General features: G+C 42.6%; 1 protein-coding gene across 1 annotated transcript; it reads left to right on the top strand.

The window, feature by feature from the left end:
- The first annotated feature begins 251 nt into the window (after nt 1-251).
- LOC125329875 (integrin subunit beta 3 binding protein) lies at nt 252-19,191 on the top strand. The gene is made up of 8 exons (XM_048312309.1): nt 252-350; nt 4,334-4,376; nt 7,108-7,246; nt 9,890-9,959; nt 10,698-10,776; nt 11,462-11,555; nt 12,651-12,710; nt 18,891-19,191. The coding sequence occupies exons 1-8, from the start codon at nt 346-348 to the stop codon at nt 19,001-19,003; spliced, it is 603 nt and encodes a 200-aa protein (XP_048168266.1). The 5' UTR covers nt 252-345; the 3' UTR covers nt 19,004-19,191.
- The last annotated feature ends 1,217 nt before the right edge of the window (nt 19,192-20,408 follow it).

Raw genomic sequence — 20,408 nt, 5'->3', positions numbered from 1 at the left:
AAAAAAAAAAAAAAAAAAAAAAAAAAAAAAAAAAAAAAATTACAACCCCCTTCCCCCAGCCCTGAGGGGAATCAGCCCTCCCTCAGCCCTGCTCGGCGATCCCTGACGGACTCCTGAGGCGCGTTTGGCCGCCCTGAACCCGCCGCCCGAAACCCCCCCGGCTCCGGCCCGGCTCCTACCGCGCCCAGCGGGATCCGACGAGCGCACACCGACACCGCTCTCGGCCCCGCCGGCCTCCCCGGCCCCGCCCCGGCCCGGCCCGCCCTCGGCGCCGTTTCCAGCCGGCGGCGTTTGGCGGGCGCACGGCGGGAGCTCTGAACGGGAGGCGGCGGGAACGGCTCCGGGATGTCGTAGGTGTCTGGGGGGCGGCGCAGCGCTGCTCTCCCTCTCCGTCCGCTCTCTCTCCCCTTCCTCTTCTCTCTCTCCCCTCTCTCCTCTTCTTCCTCCTCTGTTCTCTTTCCTTCCCCTCTTCTCTTCCTTCTCTTCTCCTCTCTCTCCCCTCTCTTCTCCTCTCCCACCCCTCCCCTCACGGCAGCGGGTCGGTTCCCGCGGGCTCGGCGGGACGCCGTGAGGGGAGCGCTTCTCCCGGCGGGCTGCGGCTCCCGAGCGCGTTCCGTGAGGGGAAAAGCGAGCCCAGAGTCGGCCCGGGGAGGGGAGGAGCGGCCAGCGAGGGGGCGGGATTTGTTTCCAAATGAAAACAGAGACCGGGAAATGCTCGCCATGGTGGTTCCTGGGGCAGCGCTGCGGGCGCGGCTGGGTGGGCGGTGCTGCTGTGGGTGATCCTCTCTGTATTCTGCATTTCTGAGGGAGCGGGGGCGATTCTGTTCAGAGGTGCCCAGCGACAGGACAAGGATCAATGGCTGTAAACTAAAACACAACGAATTCCACCTCGACATCAAGAACAACTTCTGAACACTGAGGGTGGCAGAGCTGTGGAACAGCTGCCCAGGGAGGGCGCGGAGTCTCCGTCTCTGGAGACATTCCAAAGCCTGTGCCACCTGCTCCGGGTGACCCTGCCTTGGCAAGGGGCTTTGGACTGGATGATCTCTGGAGATCCCTTCCAACCCCAGTTATTCTGTGAGTCTGTATCTCTGTACATCCCATGGATAACACCTGTGGGGCTGTGTGGAGAGGGGCAAGAAGAAGGATCACAGGGTGGTTCAGCTTGGAAGGGACCACAGTGGGTCATCCAGTCCAGCCTTCTCAAGCAGGGTCATCCCCTGCACATGGCACAGGATTTCATCCAGGCAGTTCTGGAATATCTCCAGTGAGGGAGACTCCGCACCATCTCTGGACAATCTGTTCCAGTGCTCTGTCACTGCTCAGGAGAGAATTTCATCCTCATATCCAGGTGGAACTTCCTGGGCATCAGTTTCTGCCCATTGCATCTTGTCCCATTGCTGGGCACCACCAGGCAGAGCCTGGTCCATCCTCTGACCCCTCCCTTGGCCACCACTGAAGGGATTGACAAAAAAAGCAGGTTTTGATATGAATTTGGGAAAGAGTGACTTCAACAGAGTTTGATGGCAAGGTTCACTCTATTGCTTACTACACAGATGGAGCATACACAGGAAAATGGGATCAAAATCAATTTAGAATGATTTACAGGGAGACCAGGGATGCAAAACGGTCAAGGGGACAATGAGGTGGATACAAAAGATCCAGTGCAAAAGAGTTTAGCAGCACTTAATCACTGCCTGATTTAATACTTCTAAAGTGATTCAACAGGATTTACTACAATTACAACAGCAACTAAATTATAGATTCACACACACACTCAGATGTGGGAAGGAATTACAGGCCTGTGGAGATGAGGGCATGACACCCCTGGTGCCCATTTTCCATCAGGCTGTATCTCTTCATATTGTCTCCAATGGGAATAAATCCTGCTCATTTTTCTCCTATATTTTGCAACGTATCAGGCAGTAAGTAATTAATTAAGTCATGTAAGTCTGGTGCTGCTCTTGTGTATCTCTGCTCATCGTGGGCTTCTGGAGATCAATAAAGAAAGTTCTTTAACCCGATAAATATTGGGCACAAAATAATCACTGCAGGTTGCACATCTGGCTGTAAACATGTGCCATCATACTCTGCATGGTTAAGAAAATAAATTAAGCCTTGTCAGGCTAATTCAGGGGTAGGAAACTCTGGTTAAATACTCTCACCACATGTGCCTCATCTTTCTGTCTCCTTTTCTTGTTCCACTCTGGCATTTGGTTCTACACCACAGTCAAAGTGAGCCATATAAAAAAAAAATAGACCAAACTAAAAGTGGTGCTCTTCATGTTGTTTCCTGAAATACTTTTCTTTGGACATGTTTTTTTGCCACACTCCTCTTTTGGAAGATCTGAGAGACAACAATTTGGCCAACAGGGTTTTCATGTGAGGTGTCAGGATAAACTTGGTTTCAGGGATCCAAGCCAGGGTCTGTGTGTAGACTTAGAGCATAAATTTTAAATAATTCTGATTTAACTTCTCACATCATGGCATTGGAAAGACAATCTTTAAAAACAAGCCCCCAAGCAAGCCGGGCTGTTGGGTGACACGAGGCAAGGTTGACCTTCTAAATAAAGCTAAAATTGTGTCTTCCAATACAACATTCCAGCGCTTTCCAACGTTGAGGTGCATGGAATGAGGCTCCATCTCTGTTCCCATAGTTCAGGGTGCTTGCAGAGAGAAATTTGGGCAGTGTGCTGCTCTGTTGCTGTACACAATATTTGACAGACTTTGAAGAACGTAGCTTTGATCAGTGCACAACTTTCCCCCTAAGAAATGTTCTGTGTTTATAACTTAGTGGGATTTTCATGTAGTTTCTCATTTATTTCATCCTACAGCTGTGCCAACTCCCGATCCTGCTTTCCTTTGGCTTTCAGCTTCTTTTGAAGTCTGTCATAAAAACTTCCATCAGAACATGCCTTAGTGTAACATGCAAATGCATTGGCCCCCAGAGCATCCTTCCAGTGTGGATGCATTAATAAATGGAATATTTCTCTGCTGCCATGAGCTGGAATGTGTAATGGAGTCAGGATTCCTTGAGCAATATGGGGTTCTCTTTAAAAAAGAAATACATTGTAAAGAATTCCATCAAACTGTTACAGCTTTGGCTGCCCTTTGGCCAGAATTTCAGAGGCATTTTTAATTTAAATGTTACCTGTTTACTTGGCTTTCTTAAGATAGGATATTTCTTTTCTCTATTTTGTAATAGAGATAGCTGTAAAACAGTTTTCATGTAAGACCCTTGGCTGAGTTACATATCAAAGATGTGTTTCCATTCTATTTTCCCAATCCTTTAATTTACAGTTTTGGAATAGCAACATAAATTTTAAAAGGATGTGTTTGGAATGAGGTCATCTAAATTCCTTACAAGGCAAAACATTCTTTCTCCGAGATGAAAACTGAACTAAGTTCTTGAAATATGATGTATATTCCAAACCTTGTTTAATTCAATGTAATATATATGTTTCTTGGGGACTGTTCTTACAAAGATTTTTTTTTTCTCATCGTTTTATATCATGCTTTAAACTATTGTTAAGATTTAGGAACGTGCTTAAAAGTTTCAGTTGTCTCTGGGAAAAATAGTCTTAATTTATGTTGACCTTTCTTTCCTTGGAGCATTTAGCCTGCATTCAATAAAATGTTGATGACTGCTCTTTAGAAGACAGCTGTACCATATAAAGTATTATAAATATTCAGCTTTCCTCTTCCAGTGTTGCCATTAACAGCTGGGCATCCAGTTCAGAGGAGCAGATTTTGCAGAGAGAGCTTGGCATGTTCCTGAATCAGGAGAGGGAAGAAGGGAAGCAAAGAGTTTCTTATGGTTTGGGGACCTGTAAAGACATAGAGCATCTGTTCCCCAGTTAAGTCATAGTCTGGTAGCACTGAATCATGTTAAGAGCTAAAATGATGGGCAAAACTACTTTTTTCACCTTGGCTGTACCTGTCTTAAATGTCTTAAACATTATTTCTACTAAAGGCAAAATAATTTCAAGCCTTGCTCAGAAGGTATGTAAATGAAAATGCTTTTGTGGGGGGTTTTGTTGTTTATAGTTTTATGAAGAAAAAGATAAATACACAGCATGATTTCACTTCAGTGCCTTGATTTTATCTCTGGTATAAAATGGAGAATCAGATTTTCTTAGGCAAACACTTTATCCTTCTAAACAAGCAACATTCGTGGTACAGGGAATGGATTTGCTTTGGATGCCATCAGTTTTCCTGTGTAAATGTGAAACCAAAAAAGAAACTGTCTTTAACATTATCAATTATAGACCTTACTAACAGAAATCTTTGTGCCTAGATGACCATAAAACCTGTCCATATTTTTCTCTTGCAGGGTTAAGAGAGCATTAAATTTGGACTCTGTTAAAAAAGATAACGTAAGTATTTTTTGGTGTATGGAGCCATTTGGGCTGTATAAATATATATGTATGTGTGTGTATCTATATCTGTGTGCAAAAATAAATGTGGATATAAACAATCTATTTCATTTTAGCTGCCTTTAAATTGTTACAGATTGGATGTTGTCTGGGCAAATCTTAAAGCACAAAATTACTGCTGCAAATATTAGTGTAAAATTTATTGTATTTCATTTGTCACAGAGCTGCCTGGCGTTAAGTAATGTACATCTGCATGAATCACTTGAAAAATGTGCATATTGTTATTGCCATCACTATTTACCCAAGAGCTGAATGAGTTAAGATCCTTGCTGAAATCATTTATTAAAAATTAGCTCCATTATCCTGGGAAGCAAATGTTCTGCCATGGAATTGTACATGTGACAATATGGAATTATGATAATGCTGTAATCTGCATATTATAAACTGCAAAATTGAAATGCAAACATTAAAGGCATTTTCATGTCAGGGCTGTAATTACCTCCCTCAGCTAATCCGGCATAATGAATCAATAAACTACTAACGCTGCCATAAATTTCACCGCAGTTATCACAATAAAAATAAAATTGTACTGTTGCTATTATTTTTTGTAAATGCAGCTCCAGCATCCTCCCAGCCGCCAGCATGTCGTGACATATGTCAGTTTATTATCTCTCCACAGTGGGTGTTGCTGCAGCCAGCAGTGCACAGGAGCTTGGGAGGATGGCAGGGTGGAAAGGAAGGAAAATTTTGGAAAAGTACAAAGAGCAAGAGCTGGCCAGCAAACGAGCTCCCAATAAATCTCCCTGCCTGTGTGATTTTGAAGAGGGTTTTTTAATATGCAGCGTGTATTTGGAGGCCTCGCTGGTATTAAGCAAGGTAGAAATTTGCCATTTCAAAATTTTCTAGATACTTATTTTTTTGAAATTTAAACAGAGATGGCAAAATACTGCAGTGGCACTAAAAAAAAAAAATCATTAGCAGTTTAATTAGCAGCTTAGTGTACCATTACCCAACTTGTTCTGCTCAGAATGCAGCTGTGACTATAATTTTGCATCTGTTTCTTGGGCTGTAGTAACATTTTTGTAGATGAGTGGTCCAGCTGAAATTCCATGGAATGCTTTTCCTGCCCTAAAGCCGTTCCTTCCCATGAGATAAAAACAGTTACTCGATGCTTACCTGCAGTCAGGTTCTTGTGCTGCAAAAAGTTGCTGAAAAGCCCATTTGAATGATAGAAACTTTTAGTGGAGGCTCAGTGATGTGGCTTTACACTCATTTTTAGTTCACACGATGTCTCTAATAGATACATGTCAAAGATTTAAATTAAATAACTTTATAGAAGGTAAGAAGGAACAGAAAGTAGTAAACACACACGGTTGGGGTGGAGTGTCTGTTTCGTCTTTGCTGTTTCTATCATTCCTTCCCTGTTTATCAAGAGTCCCTCATTCCATGGATCAAAATATTCATGAACTAACCAGATCAGGAATGAGTATTTTTAGATTTTTGGAATGTTAGCATGGTATTGTTAAAAAAAATTGCATAACTGGAGTAAAACTCTTCTTCCTGGAAGAGAAAAATTGACAAATAAACATTGTTGTTGTAAGTGCTGCAGGAATTTTCTCCAGGTAATTGTTTAAAATCACCTTATCCATATCCAGAAATGGGTGAGGTGACTGCTGTTCAAGCAGGAAAAATAACCTGAAATGTTTGGAGATGCTCCCTGTTGAAGAGGAAATGGGATGATGTATAAATCCCTACACTGGCATTGATACTTCAATTAATACTTCATTTAAAGATGACTGGAAACATTTCTTCAACCTGCTTGAATGTGGCAAGACAGGCTGAGGATTTCCATCAGGTGTAGTTGAAATACTGATAGACTGCACCAAGAGTAGAAATGAGTGGTGTGAAATTATTTAGGTTATTTGAGACTAAAACTCAGGCAGAGGCAAGTGGGCAGCAAATGAAATCCTTTAAAATCTGGTGGAAGTCCCACTACTGGTGACCAGCACTAGCACTGGTGGGTAGTAAAGTTTTGGGCCGCTTTTTTTTATTTCTGTACATGAGTAGAGCACTGAAATCCCAGTTTCTCATCCTTGCAATTCAGTATCCATGCTGGAGCATGTCCCAGATAATCTCGGTTCGTATTCCAGCATTGCAGACTTGTTCTTCTGAAAACTTCTCTGCACAAATCCTTTAACGTCATTAAATAACTCCTCTTGTATCATTAGACATATTGAAACCTGAACCAGAGACAAAATTTGGATTTAAGGGACTTACTTTGGATTTTTTTAATTAACATTTGTTTAAAAAATGGTTAGAAATAACTTTTGATACAATTAAAATATAAAAATATTTGTGTCTTAAATTCTCATTACTGGAAGGAAAATAATACCAGGGTTTGGCTCCTTAAAAAAACCCCCAACCATCCAGATGATCATGCCAGAATACCTAAATCCCTGGAAAACACATAGTTTTTCTTTATGGAAACTGAGAGACAAAGTGTTTGAAGGGATTTTTTACTTTTTAGAGTCAAACTAATCTTATTGAGCAGGGCGAGTGATAGAAGCTTGACGAGCACAAAGTCACCCCCACCACGACATTTAACATGGGCTTTCCATAATGGGAACACATAAGGTCAGGAATTACTTAGGAAAGTCTTGCCAGGTAGTAAAAGTCCAGAGAGGTTTTGTCAATATTCATCTGGATTTTTTTATATTTTGCTCCATTTCAGCCACCTGATGCAACCCCTCAGAAGGCCAAAAGGAGCAATCTGAGCTCCTACTCCCCGACCACAGGCACGCGCCAGATGAGTCCCTTTTCCTCTCCCATGAGCCACAGTGCACAAATTCCCAGGAAACCCCCAGCAGAGGGTAAGCAGAACGTTCCATCTTTCTTACTGCAACATTTTCCTGCTTATTGGCTGGATTTAGTGACTTCTCTCTCATCTGTTATATTTGATACATTTTTCCTCTCGAAGAATTTTCATCTCTTCTGGAAAAGCTGATGTTGGGTTTTAAAGCTTGAATTTTTTCAGAGTAAATCTTGGGGCTGTTTATGAAACAACTGAGTGAGGCAATTTTTAATTAACATAACACTGAATGTCGTCAGCTCTCAGAAAATGCACATTTGTGTGATTATAATAATTATATTATTTCCAGTTCACTTTAAGATAGACATCCACTTAGTTACAGAGTCACAATTTTTGATGCAAACTGATTGCTCAAGAGGCAGATTTTCAGTAGACTGACCTGCTTTTATGGCTGTATAAAAAAAAATTGTGGTTGTGGCCTCTTTAAGTGTTAAGTAACCCTCAGGTCACCTGGTGTAACTTTTTTATTTTAGAAAGAAGAATACAAAGGGATCTTTGGTCACCTTCCCCTATAGAACTTTTATTTCCTTGCAGTACAACTCCTAAAAAAGATGGTTAAGTCCTGATTTGAAGACTACAAATTATTTAAATAATAGTAATTTAAAAAATGCATCCCTTCCCTAGCAAATTCCTTGTTCAATTACTTGAGTTATTAAGAAAAAATCCCCTGTCTGATTTTGAATTTGTCTGGTTTTCATTTTCAGTCACTGGTTCTTTTTGGGTTACAGAGCTTTTTGTGCCCCAGAGATCTTGGAATTTATGTGCAGTAATTGAGGCCTCACCAACTTAATGAACTATGATGAGTAAAAATACTCTGAGCAAGGTGAAACAACCACTGTTGGAAATTTATCTGGGTGTCTGCAGATTTTAGCTACTGCACCAAGTCTTCTCCTGACGGATCTGCAAAAGTGGAGCTTCCCTCCGGGATTTTACATTTTATCCTAATTCTTTATCCTGCTGCCAGTCTTCATTTGGACCTGGCTCTGTGTCCTCATTCCCTGTTTGTCAAACACCTTTAACACATCCCAGGTTTTGATGAGCACTGGGAGCATCCATAACTTCCCCACCAAGTTCTCTGCTGATTCCACTTCTCCCCAGGGCAGCTGTTCCTCCCTGCCAGTTCAATTTGCTTCTTGGAATTCAACCCCACTGGGTTCCAACTTCCTTCTTGCTGTGGAAAGGAACTCTTCCAGTGAGCAGCATTCTGACTCTGTTAGGGAACTTAGGTCTTTGGCCTGTAAATTTATCTACTCTTTTTCTACAGAGATAAAGGTATTTTCAGAGTATTCCCAGACCACATTTCCATGGCTGATCACGTGATCACTGTGGATGGGTGGAATTATTCATCACAGCTGATGGATAATTATTCATTAATATAACTCTAACCATCTCTTTATTTCCTGTGTCCATATAGCTAGCTACAAAATGGTGGTGTGTAATTATTCAATCCCAGGTTCCAGGTTGTCCATTTAAACCCACAATTTCTGTTCTCCTTCTAAAAGCACAGTGCTGGTCTAAAAGTATGACCTGTTTGATAATTGATGATTGATTTAAGTCCAAGTTCTATTGACTACTTAGATTTTAAATGAAATCTTTGAGGGTCTTAACTTTTAGCTGCTGTATTAAAGCTTAAACTTTTATAGCACTTTGTCATTCTGAAGTGTTTCTAAATGTTTTACAAAATATTAAAATTAAAAGTTAATTTATCCTTGAGTGCTGAGACTTGTATGTAATAATTTAGATCTAACAAGAAGAAATCAAAGTGTTTAATGCTGAGTGTGGTCTCTCTTTTTTAGTCTGATGGCAGGAAGGAGATTTATTACACTGAAGTGTGGAAAGCACCTCATTCCGCAGGGTCTGTCTGGGATCTGTACACTTGTTAAATCCGTGGTAAATTCCAGATCTTTCACTTAAAGGCGAATTTACAAAATCTCCACGTTTTGTGATGTCTTCAACTTCAGCCACAATTAAATCATTTCTGATAGTCATATGTGACTTTTTTATTGCTGGAACAAGTATTGATAGGCAAGATAAAATTTTAATCTGGTTTTGTTCTGATCTGATTCCTGTGGGAATTGTCTAAGTCATGTAAATTCAGGAAGTCTTTTGTGGTCAGAGGTCACATTTATCCTGCCCCATCCGTCATATGCCAAGCTGGAATATTATATTGTCACTAGAGCACATTTGGAGCCTTTGGAAGCAATTTCCAGTATCTTTGTGGTTGTTTATGAAATGGACTTGGGGCCAGGCAGGTTTTATAAAGGGAAATGGGAGTTTCATTGCTCAGTCATTCCAGCATTTTTAGGATAATGCTCCATGTTAATCTGCTGTATTTAGGCAGTTAATAGGATAAAAAGCTCCTGAGAAGAGCACAGTAAATATCTGCCAGGATGATTCTAACTTCCAGTTGTTAATGCTGTAATCCCAGAGTTTCCAGGAATTGAGGAGAGGTCAAATTCCAGAAGTGTTAATTATAAATAATTTAGTGTGGTTCAATCCAAGTCCTGCTTTCCAAGTGAGCTTTGGGGTTTTTCCTCTTCCTAAAAGATCGTTCAGCACTAACATCTTCTTCAGGTGCTTCAAATACTTCGAATCTTATTTTTATCTTTATTGTGTCTCTTCTTCCTTGTGTCCCTCTGAGAAGATGGGAACGAGCAGAGCAATTCCAAGAGCAGATTATCCAGGAGAGGGCAGCCTCAAACAGAGCATGATGTGTAAGTGGATTCAATTCTCAAGTTTGTTATGGGTGCAGGGCTGTGGTTGCATCTCTTTTTCACCACCAGGCAATAATTGTGACATTTATTCAACTAAATATTATGGTTGAAGTTGTAGCTCTTCCTTTGCATTATTGCACTTGAACTCACAGTTTGTTTCCAGATGTTTTTCCCTCTAATGGATCCCACACCGTTAGGCTGAAATTCCTTCAGGCTAGGACAGTGTCTTCCAATTGATGGAGCTGGACAGAATTGTTTGGATGGCATTTAAACAGTGAAAAATAAAATATTAACATTATATCGGTGTGAAACTGTAAATTGATTAATTTGAGGGTTTTTTTGTGGCTCAGTAAATCCCTTGGTCAACACATCCAGCCTCATTTCTTAGTGACAGGAACCCGGAATTACAGAACAATTGGAGTAATTAGAGGCCTCATTGACATGGAAATGTTTGCATTCAATAATTCAGAATGTTTTAAAAAGGTTTGCAGGAGACCAGCAGTGACATTCAAATAAAAACACGTATAAACCAACACCTGCATTTCATATTCATGTGCACTTCCATGCACTTAATTTTACAGTTGGAAAATACATTGTTCAAAACACTGATATAAATCCTCCCAGCTGAGCTGGATCCATCCCCATTTCAAAGGGAAGAAACTCTGGGGAACATTGCAAACATGGATTTTCAGTGAGTGGGGACATGGATAATTGGAACTGTTTTCCTTTTTTACACAGGTTCCTGGAGCTGCAGTCCCAAGTGAGAAGTTCCTTGCCCAGAGTCCTGAAAATAAGAGCAAATCTGACAAGCCTGAAGGTCTGGTTTACACTGATTTGTTTTTTAAACTACTTCTAATATAGGGTTTGAAAGCAAAATTAAGATTTTATATGCAACATTTGAGTTTTAAGGGGCAGGGAAGCAAATGAAAGACTTGAAACCAGGCAAATTTGACTTGGAAATCCAGAAAATGCAAAAAACCTCAAAACTTTTTTTTAAACTAGAAGAATTGCTTTTCCAGGTCCTCTGTTTTTAATTTGTACACAAATAAAACTGTATGAAGTAGTTCTCATTATTATTTATAACTTGAAATGTGAATTAACTGCATAGATTTTTCTTTGAAGATTAAAGATCCCTTTGTGTTGAAGTGATTGTACCATTTAATTTACCACTAATGTATCATTATTTAATAGTCCAATACATGTTAAAATGCAAATCACTGCCCTGTTTTATTCCCATTTTGTTTCCTGACTAAATTGTACATCAACAGCTGAGAAATAATTCAGTGTACTCAGAGAGCTGCGTTGATTTATTTTATGTGGACACGATTTACAAAAAAAAAAAAAAGCTGATACTAATTGAAAATGTTTTAATTGAAATGTTTATTTAGAAAAGGCAGCATTTAGAACTTATGAACAATTTCCGAATTGGTTTTGGTATGTTGTAAACATGGAGTAGGTATCGGGAATGGGAGTTAACAATGATTTTAATTGTTGTTTTCCAGGCTTTGGAGGGCAGTAGAGAGCTGGAAAATATCATCGGAGTCTCACACTCGTCTTGTATCCTGAGTGCTGAGCTGCAGAAAACCCAAGCGCTGGGTGAGGAAGGGGTTCAGTCCATTTATCCCTTTAGAACGTTTACCAAGGATCACTCCAGCCGTTCCCTCTGGTACTCCCCAGGACTCATGTTTGGCTCAGGAAAAATGCACCTCAGGTGTCCCTGTGCATCCAACCAGGGACATAAAAGCCAGGCACACTGGGGAGGGAAAACCTGGAAAAGCAACACCTTTTCTTATGGAAATAGTCGGTAAATAGTTAGATACTTAGTGGGTAGTTAGGTGAGGATTAGGCTAAACGTTTGCACTTGGATTGCTTGGCCTTTCTTCTCCCCTTCCGAGGAAGTTGGTTTGTTTGTTTGCCTGTCAGTAGGATTAGGCTGAATATAAATTTCCAGGCTTTAAAAATCGCTATTCATGTGTCTTGAAATGATGGACATTCCAGATGCTTGTTGTGTTGGGATATGGGCACTTCACAGCTGGGGCATCTGGAATACTTTTCCAAAGGATCCCAGAAAGCAAACCTGAAGTGCCTGGACTGCTGCTTTCTGTAGTTGGAAACAGGTGGACACTAAAGCCCCAGGTACTAGAGTTTTTCTTGCCAAACAGTGGAATTCATGCATCAAATGCTGTTGTTTAAATTACCAGTTCTTCCCTGACTTGTATTCCAAAGCTCATTCCATTTTCCTTTTGCATGTGTGTGCGCTGCACTGTTCCCACTGTAGTGCCAGATCCTTTCTTAGACAGGATGAGGTTACCTGGGAATAGTCTGGGTTTCCATCGGGGTGGGACAGACAGCCCAAAGGGCAGCTCAGACCTCTTGCTGACACTCCTGTGTCCACTCTTTCCCTCAGATCCTTGGGAAAGAAGCATCTTTTCCCCCATGTTTGAATTAGGAACCATGTCAGCACTACAAGAAAAAAAAAAGGCAGCAAAATGTGGGATGAGGCTTGGAAGCAATAGTTGTCAGAATTATCTGAATTTTGAAAATTTTTGTTAATTTTTATGGGCACAGTTACATAGGCAAGAGAGTTTTTTTCCTTGAAATACTTCGGAAGTGAAGGAGGCAGCAGAGGTATTATTTTCTTTGAAAGCTCTGGGGCAACATTTGTTGATTTTGGATTTATTTCTTCACTAGTGAGTCAAGCAGAAAAACTGCAGCTGTTGAAAGCAAACCATGGAGAAGTCCCTGCCCGAGGTAAGAAACTCTCCATAACGCCTGTGTAACAGATGTTTTGATTCCTTTTGCTTGATTTCTTTTTAGTTCTTTTCACTTAAAATAAGTTGGGTAACCTTTAGGATATGAAAATGATGATAATCAAATGTGTTTCTTCGAAATACTATGCAAATATAAATTGAATATTTGCTGCTATTTTGATTGTATTGGGTATTTCCCTGTGAAACTGTGCACGGAGAAGGAATCATTCATGGCCTTGCACTTGTGGCATGGTCCAGAAGACTTTCTCTACTTTTTATGTGTCCCAATTAGCCTTGTTCTTCCTCATCCTCCTCCCTCCCACTGTGTTTTCAGTATCACAACCTTGCAGCAAAACCTTTTTCACTTTGTCTATTTTGTGGGGTATTTCACCCACTCCAGGGGGCTGTGAAATCCCAGCTCTGAGGTTTCTTCATAACCAGTGCTGTGAAAATATTTGAAGCTGGTGGCATTTCATCCACAGCTGCTTCAGTGCCTTGGCAGGACGGAAGGGGACACACAGAGGATTGTTTAATTCCCTCACACACAGTAAAATCAACAACCCTTCCCCAGGGATAGTCTGATATTTCTGTTATCTTCACACTTTCTATCTTGGAGCAGAGTAAACGCAGAATCAGGAGCAGTGGTGGCATCTCTGCTGTGGGGAATTCTCTTAAAGGACAGAAAATTGATCAAGCTTAGATTTGCTGGGCTGCAGCAGATTAGCTGAAAATGAAAAGGAGTGACAGCACTTTGGAAGGAATTGGGCTGATTTGTGCAGTGTGCAGTTTGTGATTTACAGCTCCCTGTGTCCTCCTGCTGCAGCAATCCCTGCTCCTGCCTGGCAGGATGGGAACGCTGGGCTGGCACAGACTGGAACAGTCGCTGCTTCCTTTGTGCTCTGCTCTGTGCTGCTCACCAGTACACGTTTAGAGTTCCATCTTTGCTCCAGGGACCAGCCCCTAACACCCAACACACAGCCAGGCTGCTTAGATGAGAAATATCTTGTGAAGGTAGGGTGGAAAAGAGAATTCTGAGTTTAAGCTGACCGATTTTGATGAAGTTCCAATGTCAGTTTGGCTTTCACAAAGAATAAATTCAATTTTGCAGTCTTGAAAACGCAGTAGCAGGAGAGGCAGAGAAGTTTGTGATCAAAGAGAAGCATCTGGAGATGTTTTACTTTGCCTTTTAGTTTCAGATGTAGGTTTTTCATGATTATTTTTAATTAGTTATGGCTGGGCTTCAAACTTTGACTGTTCTGTGGCTTGGTGCAGATGGAATGTCACATTGTCATCACATGGTGAGGCATGAAATTTATTTACTTTACATAAACAACCTCCTCTTAAAACAACTTCATACAAAACATTCCTGGCTCAATGGGCAGCGTTGTGCAGAGCTCAGTTTATCATTTTGGGTGATCAGCATGGAAAAAAGGGCATCATTGTTTGGCCATGACTCGAATTTACAGTAAACAAAATGTTTTTGAATAGAAAGTAAGCAAATTGTAAAACAACTGCCAAGAGATGAATCGAGCCGGTGTCTGGGAGTCCAAAATGTGCTTTCTGTGTGCTGGGAATGGATGTGTAGGTTGGGGGATGCATATTTGAAAGGAAAATTTCGTGGGTTTGGAGATTCCAGGAGTGAAGGTTCTAAAAGGGGAAGCTGCTCCAGCGGATTGTTACAAAGGACAGGAATACTTTGTTTCCCCAAAACCCTGACACAAACCATAGTCATGGCTACCTGCTGGCTGTGAGTGTTCCAGAGATCAAATACTTGCAGTGTTGAGGAAGACTCTTTCCAGGCTGTGATGAAATAAAAAACACTTCTGTGGGGCTGTTCATCCTGCCAAGCCCATGGGCAAATCTGATCCTCACTGAGTTCTGTTCATTCCCAACTTCCACTGTGGGGTTAATACAAGTGCCAGGTTTGTGCTCTTGGGACAGCAGTGGTGGCTTTCCAAGAGACTGGGTCAGGGTTAAGTGGATGGATTTTATTCTGTGCCACTTGAAATCACTGATGAAAGCAAAGCTGGAGAGATGAGGGACCAAAACTCCTGAGTTTCCACCTGCCAGTCCAGTTTTGAAGGCTGCATTTATGGTAGAACATAAATGCCATTTCACAGCCACTGCAAAATATAAACACCTCAATAATCAGAGCTCCTTGTCAAACCAGGTAAAAAGGTAAAAATACAGAATACCACCATTTATCCCATTTTGTGTCAGCTTGAATTTGGAATTTGGGTGTCCTAAGACTAAATCACTTGGCCCTGGTGATTGCTGTGATTATTTTCACATCTTTCTCAAATAAAGTAAAACAAATTTGTTGACCTTTAGATCTACCTGGGTGTCTGTCCCACCTTTCCTTCCTCCTGCTTGGAGATCTGAGGAAAAAGGGATGCACAGCAGTGGATTGTTCCAATTGTAAAACCCTAACCTAAAAACCACATTTATTTTCCTCAGCCCAACTTTGTATTTCATTGCAGGGAAGAAATGTCATTATCCCTTTGCTGGGAAAAATCTGGGAACTGGCTGAGCAGAAATTTTAATGCTGGAGGGATCTGGCCTTGTTCATCTGCCCTTCCCTGAGGAAGAATATCCCTGTTTGTGCTCCTGAGCCTTCCCTACCATCACACCTGGGGCAGGGCTGATCTCAGTTCCTCACCGAGTGGGGATTGCCCCAGAGGAGTGTGCTTTGCCCCCGTTTTTGTCCTGGGGATGAAAAGCTGTTGTTGCTCAGGCTGAACCGGAATTGATGGCTCCTCATTCTGTGCACGTGGGTTGGTTTTAGTTTGGGAGCATGGGAGTCCCTCCCAGTGGAGGAGAGGGAACAGATCCCACTCAGCCCAGTACCCCCAGCCTGCTTTTCCCAGCACAGGTGAGGAATCCTGCCCACTGACAGCTCCAGGAGCTGGGTGAGCTTTCCACTGCTCCTTCCCTGCAGGATTTGGGGCTGTTGGATTGTACCCACACCTGTATTTTACAACTGCTGGAGACTGGAGGAGTCTCTGGGTCTGGGTCCAGCAGCATGAGGAGTTTTGGGGATGGAAGGAAGGAAAGGGGCAGCTCCAAGGCTCTGCAGTGATTGAACAGCCTGTGCTATGTAGATGAAATATTAAGCCATTAACTGCAGTGGCAGATACAGAAATGCACATGAGACATATGACTGGAGGCCCCAGACGAGTACACAGAGAACTGTCAACCTGCATTGTACATTTAGGTGTCAGCCCCATTTATTCTGCAATTTCACCCTTGTTTTTACACTCTATTTTCCTACGTACCTTCTTAGAGATGCAACAGCTATTAATTTTTAATTCTGGTGGATCTAGTTTAGAGTATTAAGCTTAATGAAAAATTCAAAAGAATTGTAGTTCTTCCAACATGTAGCAACTCCTACATGAGAATAAATACTGCTTTCTCCCATGAATATAATTATTTTAAATAAAAAAGAAAAGAAACATTAGTTTGGACTCACTTAGTAGCAATTATATGTTTAAGAGGTGTAAATAACTTGCTATCCAGACATTACAAATATCCAGGTGCTCTGTATGTGCTGATGACAACAAAATTGAAAAGAAAGACTGTAATAATTCTGACTGGTTTTCTCTGCAGAAGATATTGATTATTTGTGTGTGGTGAGAGATTTGGAAAATTCAATTAAAGGAGTTGTGCAAAGGTTTCATAAATTTCCCCGGTACAGCGTGTACACAGACATTGCTGCGTATTAAATCAATGCAGCACTTCACAATATATTTTCTTTGAAACATAAAAATAAATAACATTTAAACAGTTCTGCTTACTACAGAAACAAATTTTATTTTCTGTGAAGCATTTAGTCATGTGCTATCACTGACTCATACACATTTGCCAGCTGTAACAAATTTTATAGACGTTTTCTCCAGAGACATAGCTCATATACTATGAATTTTTAAATGAGCAAATGGTGAAGAAGGGATGTCAGCAATATAAAAATTGATCAGTTAAAAGATAAAAGCATAAGTAAAGAGATTTGTATGGTAGTCTTAATAGGTTTTATTAAATAAAAATACTATAAAAAGACAGTAATGAATAGACTGAAGGTTTTAACTGTGGTTGAGGTGGAGAAAAATTATTCTGGCACATTTAGTAGAAGATTGGTTTTATATCACCCGACAGGTGAACATTTTTTTTCTCTCAGCTTTTTAGATCTGGAAATGTTTTAGAGCAGTCAAAGTTGGGAGAAGATGGTGGGGGAACTTGGAGGGGAAAGGAAACTTGGGAACATTCAGCTCTTTTAGTGCCTGTATGGGCCAGGGCTGGAAGAGGCCGTGTCCAAGGGCAGGGATGGCTGTGCCAACCCTCTGGAGCAGGTTTGGGGGGACTCCAGACACTGTTGACCCTGGGAGTCCTAAAACTGGAGCTGAGGAGAGAAGCAGGCTGGGCCTGCACCAGCCACCCCTTCTGCAAGAGCCCAGGCACCTTCTGGTCCCCTCCCCTGATCCCTTTTCCAGCTGCTCCGCTCACAGCCATCCTCATCCAGGAGTTCCCTGAATGTTCTCTTTGGTTTGATGGAGCTGAACTTACTCAGGTGCTCTGCATGTAAAACTACAGAGAGAGAGAAGAGTTGTTGGGGCTTTTGTGTCTGTTTTGTTGGGGCTTTTAAGAACAGCTCTCTCAGAGCTGAGTCAGGGTTAGATGGGATATTGGGAAGGAATTGTTCCCTGGGAGGGTGGGCAGGCCCTGGCACAGGGTGCCCAGAGCAGCTGGGGCTGCCCCTGGATCCCTGGCAGTGCCCAAGGCCAGGCTGGACATTGGGGCTTGGAGCAGCCTGGGACAGTGGGAGGTGTCCCTGCCATGGCAGGGGTGGCACCGGGTGGGCTTTAAGGTCCCTTCCAACCCAAACCATTCCATGATTCTTTGTTTGGAAAACAAAGCTGAGTCTGTGATATTTTTTGTGAATCTGGGCAGCTTCTGTTTTTTAGGAGAGCTCAGAGTGCAGGACAGAGCTCAGCAGAGTGGTCTTGGCATGTTTGGGTTCTTTACTCATCCTGCAGTCCAAATGCTGCAATTCATGCTTAAAGGGAAATCAGACCATAAAGGAATTGCATTTAGCATAAGTAAACCAGCTTGTATAAAATTAAATAAGAATTAAATCTTTTTTCTGTTATTTGCCATACAAGATCGGACAGTTTCCTGTTGTGAGCAATTGTGGGGTTTTTTTGTTGATAATTTGTGTAAACTAATGATGTTTATTAGGAATAAAGCTAAAGAGTGGTACCTGAGGCCAAGTCGGATTGGATTCCTTTTTCTGGAGTAGCCTTGTGAATCCTGGCTTAGGGCAGAACCTGGGGTTGGTCTGGGTCAGCTGCAGGTAACGTTGTCCAGTCCAGGGCCAGGTGCTGGTGTGGAGTCACATCCTGGCCGTGTGAGATCCCCATGGAATCACAGTGTGCCAAGGGAGGAGAAATGAGGAGGCCCTGCCCCAGCAGCCCCATGGCTGTGGGGTTTGGTGCCCTCCCCAGCTGGGTTTCTCTGCAGCTGAGAGGCTCAAGCTGCTGGAAATCCCCCTTTGTATGTTCAGTATAACTCTGAATTCTCCCTTCACCCCTCTGTGGTGGGGGAACCAAACACCCCAGAGCCACCAGCCCTCGGGGTGCTGGGACAGAGCTGCTCATCTGCTGTGGGGACCATTTGGCAGCGTTGGCACTCACATGCACCTGCTTCTAGACCCTTTCCCACATGTTCTCATTCCCTGAGTTCCTTTCTGCCCTTGCACACTTTTCCTTTGCTTGTCTCAGCCACCTGCTCACCCCCACCCGGCCCTCCCCTGCCTGGCTGGGACTCAGGTGTGGGTGTCTCCAGGGATGGGTGTTCCTCTGGTGCAATCCCTGATTGGGTTCTGCTGACGTGGCCCTTGGGGATTCTTATTTATTCTTTTATTGCTGTTAGCAAAAAGCAGCACCAGCTTCTCATACTCAGAGCACATTCTGTTCTGCTTTGCCATCCCTGCTGATGATGTGACACACGTGCAGCCACTGACCAGGACAAGCTCTGAAATCCCTGCTGAGACACCGTGTTTGAAGGAAAAGGGATGCCAGGTTCTTTAACCACCACAGCAACTTACTTAACTCGTGTTTGAGGCAGGATTTGCACAAATTCTGCCATCACACCACTGTTGTTTATCTCTGTGTTGTTTCCTCATTCACAGGGCACATCCAGAGTGCCGGGAGTGCTGCATTCCTGAACTCACTTCTGGACAGAAGGAAGGAGCCCCTGGGCCTGCTCCCAGCCTTGCCCAGCACCAGGGCACTGCCAGAGTGACTAGGACCAAGGTCCTTCTTGTAAACCATGTGCAGAGAGCTCTGGGATGTCCTGCAGGCTGCAAGGGCCTAAGGGCAATCAGTTATTTCTCTGCACGAGGCATTTGTTCCTGGTTTGTTGAGCTCCATGACAAAGTGACTGTAGAAACTCTGCTCCCCCACTAAAACATCCTATGGTGTTTCTCCTCATATTGTTGCTGCTTTGGCTACTTGTCCTTGTTCCAGCATTTCTCCTCACCAGTTTGTTCCTCCTTTGGTTACTTGTCCTTGTTCCTTAAAACATCCCAAAATGTTCCTGCAGCCCAGGGCAGAGGGGCTGCTGCCCTCCTTGCCTTAGGCTGTATGTGTGTTTACTGCACATCAGATCCATAACCCCAAACAGATCCCATGAACGATGATCCTGCTGTCTAATTGCTATTTATTTTAGTCATTCCTCATCTCCCCACAGGCATTATGTGAAAAATGCATTCCACATCAACCCAAACTTCTCCATCTGCTGGACTGGACTTAAAAGGAGCGAAGAACTGAGTGTAAACCAATCTCCCCAGCAAATCCCAGCTGGGGAGTGCTCGCTGCGCCGGGCAGGTGCACGTCCAGATAACATTTCTGGCATCTATTTCAACTTAACAATGTGCACAACCAGATAATCTCAATGTAAATAATCCACCCTGGGTGGCTGTGCAGCCCTGTGTCGGTGGGGTTGGTGCTGTGTGGAAATAAACTGGGGGTTCTGGAGGGCCTTCTCCAGCACTGCCTGGGCGCTAAGGCTGGAGGGAGCTCTGCAGTGCAAGGAATTAATTATTCCAACCCTGGATGCGTTTTAGTTGTTTGCAAACACTTTCCCTGGTGGTGCTGCCATGGCTGGGGAGAGATTTGTCATCCACACGAGGGTTCCTCTAAAGTCAACCCCAGCCCCAGGATAAAAAGGCCTCAGCTTCCAACCCAGCAGTAACACACGGGGCTCTGGTAACATTGGCTTTTAGGTCAACGTTTGAGTTTAATTTTGGCATTTAATGCTGTAGGAGCAGAGCTGTTTTATAGAAACCAGCTGCTTTTCTCTTTCCTTCTCCTCAAACTCACCCCTCCAGCTGAGTGAATCCCCTGCATCTCAAATCCTTGCAAGTAGGCTGAAAAAGTGCCGTAAAATGATTTGTACTTTTTTATCAAAGTCCAGCATAAACACAAACACTTGAATGTCCTTTCTACCACTGCAAAGTCCCATCCTCAAATAAACTGGTTTTTATAACTAGAAAACTCTGAGCACCAGCACGATAAATGTGTTCAGGGTGTGGCTGAACATGCACACACTCAGGCTTTAGGAGTTTTTAATTAATAAAAATGGGTTTGCGCTTCACTGCCTGTGCAGTCAGACTGGGAAGAAGGTTAGGAGCTGTTTGAGGGAATTG

This window comes from Corvus hawaiiensis, chromosome 9 (genome assembly GCF_020740725.1).
Source record: "Corvus hawaiiensis isolate bCorHaw1 chromosome 9, bCorHaw1.pri.cur, whole genome shotgun sequence".
Taxonomy (NCBI): Eukaryota; Metazoa; Chordata; class Aves; order Passeriformes; family Corvidae; genus Corvus; species Corvus hawaiiensis.
The sequence above is the reverse complement of the archived record's forward strand: the minus strand, read 5'-3'. Positions and strand labels throughout refer to the sequence as shown.

Excerpts from the sequence above, each read along its gene's own strand:
- LOC125329875 (XM_048312309.1), top strand. Across the intron at positions 10,777-11,461 it reads CAAATCTGACAAGCCTGAAG|GCTTTGGAGGGCAGTAGAGA; the intron begins GTCTGGTTTACA and ends GTTGTTTTCCAG. Across the intron at positions 11,556-12,650 it reads GCAGAAAACCCAAGCGCTGG|TGAGTCAAGCAGAAAAACTG; the intron begins GTGAGGAAGGGG and ends TTTCTTCACTAG.